At 45.9% G+C, this 19,497-nt stretch overlaps 1 protein-coding gene across 1 annotated transcript in view; it reads right to left on the bottom strand.

The window, feature by feature from the left end:
• Window positions 1-3,259: 3,259 nt before the first annotated feature.
• The window catches only part of zswim5 (zinc finger, SWIM-type containing 5), a gene marked incomplete at its 3' end in the record, with an annotated part of 100,318 nt that continues 84,080 nt past the window's right edge, over window positions 3,260-19,497 (bottom strand). Inside the window, exons 2-16 of the mRNA XM_083659246.1 lie at window positions 17,955-18,142; window positions 17,119-17,287; window positions 14,813-14,961; window positions 14,134-14,284; window positions 12,749-12,925; window positions 12,029-12,205; window positions 10,635-10,781; window positions 9,769-9,906; window positions 7,506-7,657; window positions 6,670-6,772; window positions 6,140-6,275; window positions 5,714-5,871; window positions 4,922-5,085; window positions 4,297-4,378; window positions 3,260-4,122 (exon numbers count right to left, since the gene is read on the bottom strand). Of these exons, the coding sequence (XP_083515372.1) occupies window positions 3,260-4,122; window positions 4,297-4,378; window positions 4,922-5,085; window positions 5,714-5,871; window positions 6,140-6,275; window positions 6,670-6,772; window positions 7,506-7,657; window positions 9,769-9,906; window positions 10,635-10,781; window positions 12,029-12,205; window positions 12,749-12,925; window positions 14,134-14,284; window positions 14,813-14,961; window positions 17,119-17,287; window positions 17,955-18,142 (2,954 nt within the window). The remainder of the gene's footprint in view (window positions 4,123-4,296; window positions 4,379-4,921; window positions 5,086-5,713; window positions 5,872-6,139; window positions 6,276-6,669; window positions 6,773-7,505; window positions 7,658-9,768; window positions 9,907-10,634; window positions 10,782-12,028; window positions 12,206-12,748; window positions 12,926-14,133; window positions 14,285-14,812; window positions 14,962-17,118; window positions 17,288-17,954; window positions 18,143-19,497) is intronic.

Below are 19,497 nucleotides of genomic sequence, written 5' to 3'. Positions count from 1 at the left end.
TTCTAAAAGAAAAACTAGAACAAAACGGAGGAACTGGTTGATACAACACAGATAGAGAACATAGAAAGACATCAGAAGGAGGAGTTTGTTGCTGTAATGCTGTCAGTTGAACATAATGCTGTACAACGCATAAAGGCAGCCGGCTGTACCTTCCAACTTAAGTAGCGGGTAAAACAATGCCTCCAGTATATGAAAAAAAGAAGTTTTGTCTCATTTCCTCCTGCGAAAACCTTGCAACTCCGAACTAACAAACCTCATCTAGCCAGGCGAGGAAAACGTTTTGCGACACTGGGATTGAGCTGAATCTTCCACAACGTTGCAAAACTTCAAAGAAAAAAGATGGACGTCATGGAGAAAACCAGTTTTTCCTTGCGTCTTTTTGGGAGATATGATACCGGAGGGCGAGAAGTTCACACAAAACAGAAGCCGATGCATCGCATAAAAAAACAAAAAACAAAACAAAAACAAAATCCTCCTACAGTAGGTGAGAGGGAAAGAGGCCATGGACAACAGAACATGAGGAAGAGAGAAATGGCCGTATAGAAGAGGCGAACCCGACCGGCCGTGTGGGCTAAAGGGAAGATGAGAGAAAGCGGTGGATTTGGGGGGTTTTGCAAACTGAACGGGGGACGCAAACACAAGTCTCTTTTGTTCGCCCGCATCACGACGCCACCTTTTACGATTTTCTGACCTTCTGCTTATTGTTGTCATTTGCGCTGCCGCGACATGATGCAACACTTTTTCTCGACTTTGAGAAGACACTTAAAGGCTTGAGTCCGGATTAAAAAAATAACAACTGAAGAAGTAAAGCAAAAAAAACAAACTTTGTACATTGATCGGTAAAAAAAAAAGGCATCTTCCACCATTAACATTTTTTTTCGCCTTTCTTTTAGCTAAATGTTGCAGTGTATGCAGGCTGACTACTGTGCATTGTCTGAATACAAGCATGCTTGTGTCTCATCTTCGTCTGTTGCCCCTCCTCATTAGATAGTGGTTCTGTCCCCTCTCTTTACTTTAGTTCCTCCCTTCTAGGTTTGTGTTTGCGTGGGGGAAGGGGGAATCTTTTAAGAGGCGACACGACCATCAAGTGGTTCTGCATAGTCAGGTTTTGAATCCGTTTACCAAAATGCCTACCGTATTTTCCTCAACTCCAAATAACTCCAAATAACATGCTTCCTTTTAGAAAACATCCCTTTTTTTCTTTTTTTTTCCTTTTTTGCAAAACTAAAAATCACAAAAAACGAACATACAAATCATAATAGTTATAATAGCAAAAACATAAAGCTGAAAGAAATGTACACAGGAGCACCTGAGAAATGCCTTGAAGTCTTTGCTCTTACAAAAAACGTCATCACATTCCCCGCCCGGAAAACAATTCAAGTACACCCCCTGCCCAAACAAAACAAAACAAAGAAAGAAAGAAAAAGAACACACTGATCATAAATAATTATAACTTTACAATTTTCTGAATTGACACTTTAATATTTACAATATCTTAAATGCTTAATGCTACTACTTTTTGTTTTGTTTCTTTAAGTGATTTCCCTGAGAACTGAGTTTAGCCTCTCTTTTCTCTTCTTTCTTTTGCTCGCTTTTTTCCTTTTTTCATTCTTCTATCCGCATTTCTTCAGAAAAAAAAGAAAAGCCCGGAGTTGGGAGCGACTGGGTGAAGGTAGCTCTCATGGAATGTAAAAAAAAAAAAAACACGTGAAAATAGTCCCCCCCCCCCCACCCCCGTTCCGACTCGGTTGCGTCAAATAGAATCCGGTACAATTTTTGTTTTTGCGTATCTATGCTTCCTCTAAGTCTCTAAGCGACCAATAAATAAATGCTGAAGCAGGCAGGAACGTACTGAGGAGGTATATGTGTGAAGTGCTTGTACGATGACTTAGTCCTACCGCTAAAAGATGCAAGCTCTTGCTGTACTGTATACTGCCATTATCAGAAAAACAACAAAAAACACTTTGCCACTGCACTGGGTAAGAAACGGAAGACGCACGCATGGACACCCTCCATAAAAACAAAAAACAAAAAACATAAAAATACATCCCGTGCCAAGGCATGTGGTCTCAAAGTATGCATGTTTGAGTTGTGTTGATTCATAAAATATATATATATTTTTTTGTATTTGTAATCTGTAGTGTAAGACAAGGCCACTCATCTTCACAGTCCATACTCGTGAGAACCATTAGCATTCACGGCTAACGGGAGTTGCGTCGCTGAAATCAATAAGTTCCTGACAGAATATAAGAAGAAACGAACGCTGCCAGGCAGACGGAAAGGTAAGCAAAAGACTTGGCTAATATTGCTTATCGAATAAAATCGCGATCTAGCGGGTGGAAACTGAATCGTTGGGAGTCTTAGAAGTTTTTAGATAAGATAGATTTATGATAGCATGTTTTGCCCACAAGCAGCTAGACAGCAGTGCAGTGGTATCTCCGGAGATGGGAATAGGGCGAGCATCACCGCTCATCACAGTCGTATTATGTCAGTGTTAATAAGCTTATAGGAGGACATACAGATATATACAGTATATATCGACATGTATGTGCACGTATAGCCTCGGCTACTCTACCCTGAGCCTGAAGAATGTTCCTCCCAGGCTCCTATACTTGAAGACATACACTCCATTGGTATTCCACCTCCTCTACTCTACGATGCCCTGAATGAAACAAGAGGCCATTTCTGATAGAGACGTTAAAGCTGACGAATAATACAGTCGAGGTTATGACGGTAACACTATGTGTGTTTTTTGACCCCGGTTTTCTTTTTGGAATGATGTTTCTTCCTCCTTGAACACCACTTTCTCCACCCTCAGCTGAAAGCATCCCGTGGCTCAAAGTAAGCACCCCATACAACTAATCATTTGGTTTTTACTATATGTGCCACCTCAAAAGTTTCTCTTTTCCCCCACATCGCAATCTTTTGACTTGTTCTACTAGATTCAACGTTAGTCGGAGGGGGTAGAAAGAAAAAATGCTTTGTTTCTTTGAAATATTAATAACCCCCCTGCAGTCTTAAAGAAGTAGAGCAGTGAACGCTTCCCGGTTCACATTGGAGAAACAAAACAACAAAAATGGGACCAAAAAAAACGTAAGACTCAGTCGACAAACGGCTCGACGTGGAGAAGTAAAAATACAAGAAATGCCCCCCAAAAAAACCTTAAATAGAAACAAATAAGTCAAACTAGTTCCCTAGGAGAAGGTCCCTCTGTGAGGGAGTGGGGGAGGGGATGGGGGGGCGTGGGGGGGTTAAGCGGTCAGCCAAAGCGCTCCCTGACCAGCATCATGAGTTTCTTCTTGCCCTTGTAGATCTGTTTCAGGTTGTCTATGAACTGGGCGAACTGAATGTGGCCGTCCTGTGCCAGGAGGAAGGTCTCCCGCGCTTTGCTCAGGAACTCGATGAACTCGCCGTAGTGCCGCGGGCTGATGTGCGTCAGCCGAGAGTGCGTGGTGTTGATGTACGCCGAGATGGTGGCGTCCAGCAGCTGCCGCAGCGGCGCCTTGTCCGTCGACATGAGCTTCCCAGAGTTCCGCCTGCCGGGGATGCCGGCCAGGCCCGGCGCCGTCATTGTGCACCGCCGCAGGATGTCGGACAGCACCGTGGCGCAGTGCACGCTCTTCACCACCAGGGGGATGATGGCCGCCAGCTCGTTTTTGCCCAGGGAGTGGCTGAGCGCACAGGCCCAGAGCACGTCGTTGATGGCCGGGTGCGTGTCCTGGTTGTACGCCAGGTTGAGGTGGGTCATGGCGAGCGAGGCCAGCTTGAACGAGCGCAGCGGGTACCCCCGGTGCTCCATGTACCGCGCTATGGTGAACAGCTGGGAGTAGGTCATGCCCGTGGACGCCGCGTCGATGACGATCTGGTAGGCCGTCTCGAAGGCGATGTGGTCCTTCTCGCAGAGCGTGAGGGCCGACAGTGCGCAGTTCTGCGGGTCCTTCATGGCGCACTGCAGGGCCAGCGTGCGGGCGCAGCTGGCTAGCTCCTCGCGCTGCGGGTAGTCCAGGCTGAGGCGCAGGATGGTGTTGTGGGACATGACGGTGGCCGCCACGATGCTGGTGGCCTCGGTCGGTGTGAAGAGGGTGTACCAGCTCTGTAGAATGCTCACCAGCGCCCGCAGACCTGAGGACGAGGGGAGAGAGGAGGGGTTAGCAGGTCAAGATGGACATGAGAAGAGATTTGTGCTTCATTCTGAGATGAGACAGACTGACTTTGATGCCAGACAAAATACGGAGGAAGCATAATTTCCCAATTTGGTCTTGGTGTTGTGAGAGAACAGAAAAGGGCGTTACGTACCGACTTCAGTGGCACAGGTCACCAGCCAGCGAACCATCTCTCGCCTTCTCCAGTTCAGAGTGGACAGAGTCATCCTCATTACCTACACACAACACATGCACAAGGGGTTTAGCAGTGGTCAGTTATAAATGACAAAAAAACACCACATAACCTATAAAACACAAACAATGAGGTTACAGGTAGGTGAACAATGGAAATAAGAAGAAGAAGGGAAAGAATAATAGCCATCGGGGCTGATAGGCATTCAGCTGAAGAAAAAAAAGAGGTAGGTGAATCCTCGACGACTCTGTTGCCTCCATAATCTGAATAGTGTTTCTCTTTACTGTGGCTGAAAAGGCTTAATTATGTGGTTTCTTCTCCTCAACAACAGCGAGGCACCGTGTGTTGTTTTCACTCTTCATTTGTAATGAGGTTGTGAGGACTTGTGAAAATTACAAGCTGAAGAAAACGGTTGCCATGCTTTGCTTGGCAACAAGTGCCGTGATTGTTTGCAGTGCGGTGGTTTATTTTTTTTGCGGGCGTACTGTATGAAATCGACCCGCTTACATGACCTTTCCCACACACACACACACACACACACACACACACACACACACACACACACACACACACACACACGCAGTACCTGAAGTCCTAGCTCCAGGGCGACGTTGAGCAGGGTTATATCAGGAGGGCTGTCTGCGGGGGTGGCGATCTTAAAGGCGTCCTGGGCCAGTTTGAAGATGAGGGAGGAGGAGTGGATGTTTTTCTGGATGGCCTCCAGCACCGTGCGCAACCTCAGCATGTCACCTGAGGAGCGAGAGAGAGAGAGAGAGAGAGAGAGAGAGAGAGAGAGGGCAAAGTAAGGATCTAATCAAAATGCACACTATCTAGCTCTTACAGTTAAGCAAAGTACAACATTGTTCCAAGCTAGTTTCTACAGGGCAAATAGCAAATGCATTCAACATGTTAAAGCTATCTGGTGAAAACTGAACCTCATCCCCTGGTCTGCACCTTTGCACCTGTGCTGGTAGCAGGATAAAGCTGGAGATGATGCCAGTCTTATTTGGGCAAACACAGATGAAGTCAGATTGTCTTTGTTGATTCAGAAAACCCCCTCACCTCAGCTAGTGTTCTTTGAAGCCAAATGTGAAAAGCACAAACTGCTTTGTGGCAACACAAATAATCTTTTTTTAATACCCCCCCACCCCACACACACACACACACACACACACACACACACACACACAACTCTGCCTAACATGTCCTGTACTTGAGCAGAAGGCATACTAACATGTGGTGTCTGTTTTTGTGTGTATTTATCTCAATGAATGTAGATGTCTATGCGTATGTGTGCATCTATAAAATGGTCTTTTGATTGTTTCCTTTTGTATGGTGAATTGCTAGGAGCGAATGCAAATGTGTGCATGTGTATTACCTTTAGCAGCGGTGAGCATGGTAGAAGCCAGCTCACACTGCTGTGACTCCAGGTGTCCCAGTGTGAACCAGCGCGGATATCTGCTGGGAACCATCGAGATGCCGTGGTGAGGGTGGCCCACGTCCCCGGAGCCCGCCGACGACTCCAGCACCGGCAGCCTGCCACCACAATGTCGGCCAATGTCAGTTTGCGCTTGCATCATTGTCTCATTGAGCTACTGTTATTCTCTTCGCTAAAGCCAAGGAAAGGCTCATGGGAAATGTAGTCTTCAGTTTGAGAAACACTTAGGAGTAAGGTGTGAGATAGAGGCTACAATCTCCATCTCCACCATGGTCTCATTTGCGTACAGTAATCAGACCAAGATGTCACAATTGATTCAACAATGGCATATTGATGGTTATTATGGAAGTGAATAAGCAAGCTGACCTCATGGCGCGGAGTGCCACCTTATACGCCAGGTCGGCGTCGTGTGGCAGCAGTGCAGAGAAGAGGTACTTGGTGAAGGTGTGCATAGGAACGCTCTCCCTGTGGATGACCTCGCCCAGACCGCTGAATGGACCAGCTAGACGGACAGAGAGGCAATGAAACAATGTCAAACTTGTCGTTCTTCTGAGGAAAGCAAGAGAGACAGTCCTTAAAAAAGCAAACAGAACAAAGAACTATGCAGCACTACCTTCCAGTCTGAGGCTTTAAATGCATGCATCTAGATTCTCCATTATTTCTAGATTGATTCTAGATTCAAGACAGGTTCCCACCGTAGCCCTGATGCAAAATTCCACAACTTTACCATGACTTAACATAACGAAGTCGGGGCACTTTCGTGACTTGAAAATGTTTTTTTTATGTTGTTTTTTTAATGTTGTTTTTCAGCTCAGGAAAGAAAAGGGGTAAACAGTCTGGTTTCCACTTGAAGATGAGGAAACAAGGTGAGAAGATGCACTGTGTTTGCGTCGCACCTTCTAGCAGCTGTATGGCCTGCTTCCGAAGGGTCTGAACCAGGAGATCGTCCAGCTCCAGCTCCTGCAGCTTCACAACGATCTGCTCCTCGTTACGACACACCTAGACCATATTCACAACACAAATATCAGCATCCAGACCAGTACCATCATCCAACACTAAATGTTCATTTGGTTGTTTATATTGTACATCAAAATTACGACAAATAGTGAGAGAGAGAAATAATCCTGGGGGGGGGGGGGGAACTCCATAAGACTTTGTGAGACGGAGACATAAGCAGTCTAAAAAATGTGTTTCTAATGTAGTTACATTTATTTCAGGAATTTGCATCTTCATTCCAATTCCAAGTGGCTTCAAGTGCCGCGTCCTTTTGCTTGTTTTTCCAGGAAAACTAAAACAGTTCTTTGCCCTTCTGTCTCCTTTGCAGGACACTGACTGCACACAGACGTTTCAACATTGTCCTTCTCTCTCTCCTTTGCAGGACACTGACTGCACACAGACGTTGCAACATTGTGGATTTCTACCATGGCGCCGGTCTATAAGAGGCACATTCAGTCAGTCGGGGTCAAACTCGTCATTCCTCTACACCTGGACGCTATCAGATGTCATCAGTGTACTTGCCCTTGACTTTCTCATGTCTGGAGCTCTGAACTGGGCAGAAGCTAATTTATAAAGGGAAGTATTAAAAGTTGTATTATTAGTTCACTTCAACTATGAATCTCCCATAAAGGCCTTCTCATATAGAAATAAAACCAAGTGATGTAACTGAGATCACACTCAAATGAAGTGACCATCGATTAAGTGTAACAAGGTGCGTATTTTAGGACTGCCATACCTTATCCTGAGCGTACAGGCCCTCGGGCATCATCCTCTGCTGGCCCATACCCATCAGCGCCACCTCCAGGGCCAGAGCCAGGTAGGACTCCCCTGCGTCCGCACTGCCCCACACCGGGACATGGTGGTAGACCGGGGGCCTGGGGTCGCCTTCTGAGAGAGGGAGGAGGGAAGGAAGGAAAGAAAGAAGGAAAGAAACACTAGTTAGAATGTGTTTTGTGTAGAGGATCAACTCTGTTTCAATCATTTCATTTATTAGTTTCTTCTCCGGCGGTCCCATAGGTGGCGAAGCAAACGCAACGGAAACAAAGGAGATCGCAAAACAAAGAACCAGGAGACTGTTGAGCTAAAAACACAATGGCAGGTTGGCTACTGTCATTTGATATGAGGGATGCGTTTGAGACCACCATAAGAAGCAGTGAAATGACCAAGCCCAATTCATTTGAAAAGAAGGGGGCTGGTAAAGCCAAACTCCCGGGGGAAAGAAACCCCTTGGCATGGTTTGCTGGATATATTAGATTACAGCTATGTGATTATGGCATCCACGGTGGATTGTAATCACTAATCTAAGATGGCCGCTCCCCCTGCCCTGATGCCTGAAAGATAGGCCTAACCGAGAACAGATGCCACAAGCGTCTCTCTCTCTCTCAGCTGTTGATTGGTGCCCATAGTCGTTCTCTCTCTCTCTCTCTCTCTCTCACACACACACACACACACACACACACACACACACACACACACACACACGGAGAGAAAAACATTAACATCTGCCGACAGGGACTGAGACCCCACCATTCTGCTTAAATCCTCCTGAGCGGCAGCTCCCTTCAGCACTGTTTATTAGTGTGGCTGTGTGTCTCTATTGGCTGGTTTGAAAATGAGAGAGTGAATGGTAGAGTTTGATTGGTCAACCCAGACTCCCCCCACCCCCAAACACACACACACACACACACACACACACACACATACCCCACCCCCCTTTTGACAGATGTTCCCAGCTGTCTTTCCAGAGGCAAACAAAGCAGGGATGAGCAGGCCACATACAGGAACACACACACATCATACCGTTCCATCCTAAAATTCCCCAAACAATGTAGGTCATAAACTATCTCCATCTCTCCCGCACACACATGCACGCACGCACGCGCGCGCACGCACGCACGCACGCACGCACACACACACACACACACACACACACACACACACACACACACACACACACACACACACACACACACACACACACACACACACACACACACAGTGTGCCAGTGGTCAGTATTGTTTGGACTGACAATAGTTCCCTGTAGCCTGGTAACAATGGGAAAAGCCAGCCCTTATTCTGTGCTGCTGCAATGGCCACTGGTGCAAAAAGCCCTGGACAGGCTGAGAGATGCAAATGGTGATGGATTCTATACATGCACCCCCCCCCCCCAAACACACACACACACACACACACACACACACACACACACATGGTGACACAGATGCACACACGCACAAATACACGCACACACGGCGTGAGTGTGAGTGTGGTCTAAACGAGCAGGGTGTTGCTCTGCTAGTTTGTGGCTGTCTGCAGCACAATGGGGCTTGGTCTGGATATAAGAACACAGAGTGTGTTGTCTGATGAGTCACTCTGGTAAGCCATCTTATTGCCCCCGATCACCTCTGGCCTGGATTAGCCCGCATTAGCTATTAGCCGCTGAAGAGCCGGAGGAATTACACCTTCTTTTTGGCAAATAAGCTCTTTGATTAACTTATTGTCGTGCGAGGGACGGGGAGATGAGTGGCAGTTTCATCCTTGAGTATTTATTGTGTTGAGGTGCGTCTAGGGCATAGTTCACTTTGTAGGGTTAGCGGACAGCAGTTTAGTATCATTTAAGTAGCAATGGGAAATGCCAAAAAAGTAAATAATGTAAACAATAAGAGGTCTTGTTCAATTTAAATTAGTCATTTTGTTTCTCCAGATTTGGGTATCTGCAGGTGTCAGGAAGCCAATGTAATGAAAGAATTAAAAGGTACATAAAAAAAAAATCAATTTAAGACCAAACAAAGCAAGAAAGTTGGCAAAATCAGCCCATTTCTTTCCGAAGCTACTGTAGGTAAGATATTGTTTTTATGACTTTTTCAGACTTCTTAAAGAACCGCGAAAACCCTGCAGACGCCTCAATCAAATTCCTGGACTTTCCCTGTCTGGAAAACACAATCAATCCCATGATATTCCAGGAATTCCATGAGCAGTAGGAAGTCTTTGTCCGTACCTCCGGTGTCCATGGTGCTGTCGTCGTCCACGCGGCACGTCTCGGTGAGCGTGGTGAACAGGCAGCCGATGGGGTCCAGCGGGTGACCCACCCAACCCTCCAGGTTAGTGGTGGAGGTCACGCCCCTCTGGAGGAGCTCTGAGGCAGGGAGGGAGAGAGAGGGGGTAGCAACATTAGGATCACTAGTGTGGGTACCAAACAAATAAACAAGAGTGTGTGTGTGTGTGTGTGTGTGTGTGTGTGTGTGTGTGTGTGTGTGTGTGTGTGTGTGTGTGTGTGTGTGTGTGTGTGTGTGTGTGTGTGTGTGTTTTCCTGTATAGAGGAATTGTTGGCACTCCAAAAGAGCTATCCCCCAAAGGCCCAAGCCAGCCCCCAAAGGACTGTTATATTTGAGTTCAGGTACTGTATCATTTTAGATATAATTTCAAAGTTATCATCCCACATGTGTAGCTCCAAATGGCTTCCTTTTAAAAACCTGGGGTGCTGTAAAACACATTGCTCCATAAGTTCTTCTGACAATGACTGATCTATTTGAGATCAGGACAACTCAAAACTATTTTTTCCCCCTCTCTCAATTTAGAGAATTTCAAACTTAAAGTCTCACATTTATATGTTGTCTGAAACTTGGGGTACTGTGAAAACACATTGCTCCATAATTTCTGACAATACTAACTAACTAACCCAAAAGTCAAATGTAGGCTAGGCACGACAGTAAGCTTGATCATGCTTTCTGTCGTGTGTAGTCACCCCCCAAAGGCCCATTCTGAGCCAGGAAAAACCCTGCTGTGTGTGTGTGTGTGTGTGTGTGTGTGTGTGTGTGTGTGTGTGTGTGTGTGTGTGTGTGTGTGTGCGTGCGTGTGTGTTACCTTTCTTCTGGTGCTTGTAGATGTCCATCTGCCTCTGTTGCTGGAGGCGGAGCGTGTTGATGATGGCGACGGCCAATCGCAGCGCTTCCCTGGAGTAGCCGTGGGAGCGCAGGGCATCGACGCGGGCACACGCCGTTGGCACGTGATCTGCCGGAGAGATGGGGAGAGGCGAGGTCAGGACAGGTGTGTTCACACACACACACACACACACACACACACACACACACACACACACACACACACACACACACACACACACTCTCTCTCTCTCTCTTAGAAATGAACATGCACAAAACACATAGCTATACACAATCAGACACAAGCTGCCTCGCTCACACTCTGTTGCTAACAAACACAGACACACGCACAGGCATGCACACTGTGGGACGTGGGGATACAGTTAGGGATGGGACACACACACACACACACACACGCACACACACACACACACACACACACACACACACACACACACACACACACTGCAGTTTCAGCAGAAAGCCAGTGTGTGTCTGATAGCTGGCTTAAGTTGCAGAATCTGACAGATCTTAGCTGGAAGCTGCTTACTGCAGATACTGGCCTCAATATCAGCAGAATTTGTGTGTGTGTGTGTGTGTGTGTGTGTGTGTGTGCGCTATTCTCTTTGATTGCAGGTGGTCTGTGTGTGTACCTAGCGAATACACTCTTTGACAAAATAAGTAATAAAAGATGGATCCACTCATACATTGAATGTGCATGTGTAACAGTGAATTACTGAGTAATGCTTGACAGTAATATGGAGCTCCACTAAAAACATGCAGATGATCGTCATCTGATCAGCAGCGGTTGGAAGAAGTTGGTCCCCGGGCGCTTCACTGCAGCTCACCAGACCTGATCTGACCACGCAGGACAAGCCAGGATGGGTCAAACGCAGGGGACACATTTCACGGCACCTCCAATTGCGTGTGTGTGTGTGTGTGTACTGGCTGCCGTGCACGTGTGTGCATGTGTGTGTGTGTACTGGCTGCCGTGCCCGTGTGTGTGTGCATGCGTGGTGTGTGGAAATAGGGGGGTTCGTCCATCCGCCCGGTTTCATCATCAATACTTCATATGTCCTCCTGTGCGTGCACGTGTAAAAGCCTCCCTCTCTCGTCTGCCTGCCCCCCGTTTCCCCCACACACTCCTTCCTTTCCTTCGATGTTTTCCATGTATCCCTCATTAGACGTGTGATTTGTTATTTGTATCTGTTGCTTGTTGCAGGGTTTTATTGGTTTTCTGTGGACTCCTATTTTTAGCATCTTTGGGTCATTGAAAAGCGCCATACAAATTAAATTAATTATTATTATTTTCTTTTCTGTGTGTGTGTGTGTGTTGTGCGTGCGCGTGCGTGTGTGTGTATGTATGTGCGTGCTCACCTAGCCAGAGCGGCAGGCCCTGTGGGTTGAACAGTAGGCTCTCTCCCTCTCTCTGGTAGGACGGGGACATGTAGTAGTCTGAGCTGATGATCCTCTGCAGGTGGCTGTCCTGCCAGTGGAGGTCGCAGGCCTCCATGGCCCTGGTGAACACCGTCCTCCTCGGCCGGGACAGAGAGTCTGCACCGGACAACACACAGCGTGACCGATTAAAAAAGGGGAAATATTTTCTAATTTGTTTCCTGCCTTCATAACTCTATTTGTGCACTGAAAGAGTTCACAGATGTGTGTGTGTGAGTGTGAGAGAGAGAGAGAGAGAGAGAGAGAGAGAGAGAGAGAGAGAGAGAATTGGTTGGAGACAATATACTCGCAAGTTCAATGAAGAAGTGAAAATCCAAATGACTGGAAAATAGTTTTTGCTGTCCCATCCTGTCCATCAAGGACCCAAGTGCAAATTCACCACAATTTCTATTCATATTGTGAATGGACTGAACTGAGGGTGAATTGACTGCAACCATCCCCAAAGAGACCACAATGGAAATAAGCCTCTAGGCTTTATTGTGTTACCCTCATTTTTCCTTTGCAGACCATGCCTGGCAGAGCTGCTGTACTTTTAAAATGAAGGTATCAAATAAAAGCAATCAATCAACTACTGTAGTATGCATAATTGTGTGTGTGTGTGTGTGTGTGTGTGTGTGTGTGTGTGCGCACGCGCATGCTGACCCTGGCCCAGGTTGCTCTGTGGCAGAGCGTTGGTGATGTTGGGCAACTCGCTGCCGTAGTTGCCGTCCTCCAGGGGGCAGACGTCCATGTCGCCCCACTTCTTCAGCTGCTTCAGCCAGCCGCTCTTCTCCTCGCTCTTACAGTGGGGGTTCAGCACCACGCACACCCACAATGCACCTGGGCAGGTGACAGGGGAGGGTCAGAGGTCAGGATGTACGGGAGGTAAAGGTTTAGGTGGATTGTCTAAATGCTGTTTTAGGCTTTTTCTTTCACCCTGCTTTGAATAAAACACTGAGTACTTATGTATCTACATTTTCATTGCTATAAAATTCTAGTTTAATCACACTAGAAAAGAAAGGCATTTTAGAATTGAAATGTGTCAGCTGTCACAATGTCCTTCCATTACTTTGCCTAGTGTTGTTATTATTTTCAAAACCACAATAAGATACAGACATGTACTACCTGCAAATGACAGCATTGGATGTCATTATCCTAAAGCCCTAAACTCAACTGGCCTTTGTAGTGTTCATCTTGCCTCCCTTACTGGCTGACTGAAATGACCAGGCAGCCAACAGCCGACTGACTGGCTGGTTTCCCCTCTATTCCTGTCTGCGTCTAAGTCATGATCTCTCCCTCTCGCCCAGGAAGTGCCCTCATCGACCCCCTAAATGCTCAGATCGATTGCAGAGAAGTTGAGCAGCCATATTGATCCGAGGCCTTTATCATTCACTCTGTGTAGAGAGAGAGAGAGGTGAGGAGAGGAGAGCAGAGGAGAGGAGAGGGGAGCAGAGGAGAGGAGAGGAGAGGAGAGGAGAGCAGAGGAGAGGAGAGGAGAGGAGAGGAGAGGAGAGGAGAGCAGAGGAGAGGAGAGGAGAGGAGAGGAGAGGAGAGGAGAGGAGAGGAGAGGAGAGGAGAGGAGAGGAGAGCAGAGGAGAGGAGAGGAGAGGAGAGAGGGGAGCAGAGGCCCAGGCAGGGAGAGAGGCAGCTGTCTGGCTGACTGCATGACCTAATAGCTAACTGACTGGATGAACCACAGCTTACCTGACTGACAGGCAAGGAAATGGCTGTATGTGACATAGCTGACATAGGTGAGACGGTTAAGACTGACATGCTTTTGCAGACTGCCTTGTATTAGATCTTAAAGTATTGTTTATCTTAGAGCAAGTGAAAAAAAAAGATAAAATTCAAATCATTTTCATTGAATTGCACATGTTTCTAACAGTGTCACCTGTTAGATCTTGAAAAAAGGTGGATCACACGTCTTTTTTCTTTCTTTCTTAAAAAAAATCTGTAACACACTACGCTGCCACAGTTTTAAGCTGCATTGTGTTTCTCCTTCGTGTTCATCCAGGTTTTGTAAGACATGTTTGTGACTCTGTCCTCACCCAGCTCGTCCCACAGCTGCCGACACTTGTCCGTCATGCCCGTGCCCTGCTGTCTCCATAGCGACAGCCGAGGGTCCGCCATGAACTGCTCCGTAATGAGCGTCAGCATCCGGGCGCCGTTGGAGTCTCGCATTCGCAGCATCTCGCGCACCTACAGAGAGTCAGAGAATACACGTTTAGCATCTCACGCACCTACAGAGAGTCAGAGAATACATGCTAAGAATACACTTTGCATGTCCATAACGCTGGGTGACATCTAGATATCTTTGATCGGATTGTATTCTGTTAGAGAAAAATAATGATTAAATCCAAGTGTAAACGCACCCAAGATGCATTGAAGATCCACCCAAATCCCCTCCAGAAGTGGCCAGATATGCAATTGGCCACTTTAAACACAAGGTATGAATGCAATGTGCCTCCGATCCACACATAGCAACTATTTTCAACTAACTATATTAGTTCAATGACATCATTTAAGTTATTTTAGCCATTCTAGGGCCTGCAGTTTTCTCTAGTGCAATTTTTGCACATCCAGTCAACAAATGGATGCAAAAGAGCATGGTTGCATTAATCTTAATAGGCATAATCAACATAATTATTTTAGCATGAAGCAAATACAGACTTAGCATGGGGTTTGGTATATAAGCACTAAGCAGGGATAAGCAATAGTCAGTGGTACCTTAGCGAACATGGAGTTGAGCTGCTTGCCAGAGCCATAGTATCCTCCCTGGGACAGGAACTGCTTGACTTGCTCTCTGACTTGGTCCTCGTCCAGATGCCAGCAGTTGTCATCGTCAATGCTGGCGCCTGCAGTCGGGTCTGGGGCACCTGGGAATACACACACGCACACGCACACACACACACACACACACACACGAACGAACGAACGATAGGTTAGATGACAGGCAAACACACAGGCAGGCAGTGTACATGGAAAACAGTAACACACACACACACACAGAGACTTGTATGTATAGGACTGAAACCGAGCACAATTCACATCTAACATTAACATCCTTCCCTCCACATCAAAGCTGGTGTAAACAGAGCGAAGAGTGTATATTCGCTCAGTCACTCCGTTCCTTCCTGTTCTCTCCTCGCACCCCAGCGAACACCTCCCGAGCAAATAAACAAGACGGTGACCATGGGAAATGGAGTTTATTCTTAGGCGGGCCGCGCCCTTTAAGAAGACTTTCTTTAATCCAGATCATGTCAGTGCCACTTTAGACTGAGGCTCCCTCAGTCCAACCACCCTAAGAATAAATCTAGAAATAAATGAGCTAATCCTGACTTCATTCTGTCTGATTCATGCCATGAGAGATGATTCAACAATATGAGGTGGCGATGATTGGATTTCCTATTCCTTCTATGTTCACCAACATGCTGGTTTTTGTCCCTCTTATCCAACCAAAAGTGTTTGTATCCATTAGTGCATCAACTATTAATCAATGCATATGCCCCATACCCATCATGTCATTTACATTTAACTTAGACTACACCTACACATGAGATACGCAATGATTAATTGATTAGTTGTCAATTGTTTAATTAATCTGCAACTATTTTGATAATGTTTTTTTTTAAGAAAAAAGAAGAAGGAAAAAAACGTCAAAATGATCTGATTCCAGCCTCTTAAATGTGAATATTTTCTGGTTTCTTTACTCTTCTATGACAGTAAACTGAATATCTTTAGGGTGTGGGCAAAGCAAAACCTTTGATGACATCATCTTGGGCTTTGTGAAACACTGATCGACATTCTTCACCATCTTCTGACATTTTATGGACCAAACAACGAATCGATTAATCGAGAAAAGAATCGACAATGAAAATAATCATTAGTTGCAGCCCTAACATGAGGCTTACAGTAAGCTAAACTGCTCCAATCATCTACTAAGGCCAACTTGATATGACGTATCTTCAGCACAGTGTGTGTGTGTGTGTGTGTGTGTGTGTGTGTGTGTGTGTGTGCGTGTGTGTGTGTGTCTGAGTAACACTGTGGGGAAATGGACTCAGAAGGGGCAGCAGGGCTTTGATGCAGCAGGAAGTGAGAGGAGCATGCAACGCCAAAACAGACGCATTCCTCCATCAAAGCTCAACTGAACTTCAACCCCCATGATCCCCCTTGTCAAACACAGACAGGAAAAGCCCACCGCTCGACTTCCTGGGTAGGAGGGCTGGGGAATGTCAACATTTAGCGAGGAGGATGGAAAGGGGGTGGAAAGAGAGAGAAGTGTCTAGTTTTTGTCTTTCCCCCCACTGTTGTCCCCTCCTCTCCTCTCTCCGTCTCTTCTATCCCACGTCCCAGCTGCTGTCTCTCCACCCCTCAGTGTCCTTTTCCTGTCCACTTATCCCTTCCACCTTCTCCCGCATTCCTTTTTATCATTCATCTGCTATTTCCTCTCATTTCCGCAGCACTGGGAAGTAGGCAGAGGCCCTAGAGTGGGAAGTTAGGGCTGGGTGATATGTCCTAAAAATAAAATCCCACATTTAAAAAAATCCTGCACCCGATTTACAGTTTAAATAATAATAATAATAATAATAATAATAATAATAATAATAATAACAACAATAATAATAATGATAATAATAATAATAATATTGTATTTACCCAGGTTAAAGTGAATCTCGATTTTCATTTTTACACATGGTCCTAAACCACAAATTTGAATTAATTGATGAAATCGATTTATCGCCCTGCCCTACGGGAAGTATGGAGTCAAACGGGCCATGGGAAAATCCACTTGGGCGCCGATGCGTAATGATCTAGTCTAGTGTGCTGGACGTTTGAGGTCCGGACCCTTTCAAGTTTGGACTGCTACAATGAAGACAGCGCTGCTGCAGGACAGATAGCACCTCAACTTTTCAGCAACTTTTAAGAAAAGTGCTGTGCTTCCATATTGACTCAGATTCACTAGAGGACAGGTTGTGAATGGATTGGGCGGATGCTGGAGACATGAAAGTTGCTCTGTAGTCTCTCTGTCTTACCGTGGACCTGGTTGATCTCCGAGTTGGAGGAGAGGATTTCGTCGGCCAGCTTCTGGGCGGTGGGCAGCACCTCTGTGTGGTGGGCCGTGATCAGGTACTGGACCAGCTTCTGCAGCTGGTCTCTGTTCATCTGGAACAGCGTCTCGGAGATGGGCAGCCGCAGCTTCACCTGCAGCACACAAACAAACATATGACTGTCGGTATATGGTAAAAACAAAACAAATAAAAAACAGATTCCAATCTCAACCTGATGCAATGGGATACCATGGTTAAATAAAATGCATTCTTAATACTGTACACACAAACACATTCCTATTATTTATTATTGATTTAACACCCGCATCAGGAATTATTATATTTTGATTTTCCTTGTTATTTGATTAGAAATGTCTTGGTGTCTTAGTGTTGTTCTACTGCAACCTGTGTGGATATTCAATATCTTTATATTTATAATATATAGGGATGAGACGATATATTGAAATTCAACATATATAGTAATCATAACGGAGACAACTTGTCCCTTGCAATTTCATAATTATAAATGATATTATTTGCACTTTAGAATGACATTTTTAAATAATTGTTGATCGTTTACATTCTAGAAAGCCTATGGCATCGCTAGAAAGTTTTGTGGCTCAGAACAGTCATGCTTTTTCATTGAATTTTTATTTATCACATCTTATCATAGTTGAATTGTGAACTTATCGAATTGTGAACCCTCATGTCCTGCCAGTTATTGTACTAGGAAACCCTGCAACAGGAAGTAAGATGGGGGCAATTCAGAATGTTTATGTTGTCGAGCTGAAACGGTCCACACTGTATATCGTGATGGTTACCTGTTCGGGCTTGCGTATGCGGTACAGGGAGAGCGCCACCACGTGGGCACAGTAGAAAATGTCTCGGTTGCCACAGCCACAGGTGACGGAGGTGATCTTGCAGCGGTCGAAGCTGATGGCCACCTTGTGGGTGACCTCGGGCTCCGAGGGCGTGGCCGGCTCGGTCACCGTGCCACTGAGGTGGAAGCCTGCAGAGGGAGGTAGAGAGAGGGGGGGGGGGGGGGGGGGGGGCTCTGTTAGGGTTTGAGCTCCAAGTGTCTTTCACCCACTGTGATGAAGAAACATCAACACATCGCAACTTAATACATCTTTCAACGTACTTGGCATCCCCATTTTAATCTGCCGTTTCCATTTTACCATGGACCTAGGCTTGGGCTGATTTTCGAAAATGAATATCACAATATTTCTATCGTGATTTGCAAATTTCACTTTTTTTCCCTTCGCTTTTTTGTCAAATTTCTTTTTTTTTTGGGGGGGGGGGGCAGTTTTGCAGTCTGCCCTGCTGCGACCCTTATTTCACTGTTATGTACATTATTGGTGCTGTTAAGAGCTTGTATGTGTTGTAAAGAAGTGAACAGCATATCAACATCTCAAACCTTTATTCATACTAATGATCATAATGTACCTGAAACATCAAATACAACAGCCTAACCTGTGTGTGTGTGTGTGTGTGTGTGTGTGTGTGTGTGTGTGTGTGTGAGGCAGAATAGCAGCAAGCAGAGAAGCATCCATGGTAATGGGAGCCTCTACAAGGACACAAAGACAATCCTCCAGTATAAAACACACATTAATGAGATGCCTCCAACAGGGCATTGTGCCATCTGATATGGCACACACACACACCGACACCCCGGGATAGTAAAGGATAGTAGGCTCTATGGATGAACTTTGACCCCACTCAGAATAGCTAACTCCAGGGGACATGTCAACCCCCCCCAGCCCCCCCCCCCCCCCCCCACACACACACACACACAACTGATATCAACGCCCCTACTATGAGCAAGATAGTGTGAATTAGACAGCTATAGGCAACATCTCATAAGCCTACTATGGCATCAATCCATATACTTTATAACAAATTGATGTTTTGTAAATTACTTATTCCTCTAAGTTTCACACTTGGCGTATAGTAAAAAAATATTTTGTCACGTCAAGAAGTCAAGCAGTTCTTCTTCAGCTGTTAAAAAGATGGCTTTATGAAGTTCTTCTTCAGCTGTTAAAAAGGTGGCTTTATGAGGTTCTATGGGATACTGATGATGAGGTGTAGAAATGTATAGCAGATGCAAAGAGAAATGCATCTTAAATCAATGCCACCTGCAAATAAAAATGAGCCCATTAACCCAATATGGACCATCTGTACGGCCTTATAGCCCATAACACACAACTACTAAAAGAGGTGACATAATGCCGATAGCGGACTGAGTGGAGAGAACAGAGCGGAGGAGAGGAACTGTGGGTATTAGTGACGAAGAGGAGAGGGGAGAGCGGAGGAGAAACGTGAGAGGGAAGAGAGAGAAGAGAGAAGAGAGAGAAGAGAAGGGTC

This window comes from Poromitra crassiceps, assembly GCF_964638095.1.
Source record: "Poromitra crassiceps genome assembly, chromosome: 23".
Classification (NCBI taxonomy): domain Eukaryota; kingdom Metazoa; phylum Chordata; class Actinopteri; order Beryciformes; family Melamphaidae; genus Poromitra; species Poromitra crassiceps.
This window is presented reverse-complemented; position numbering and strand designations above follow the sequence as displayed.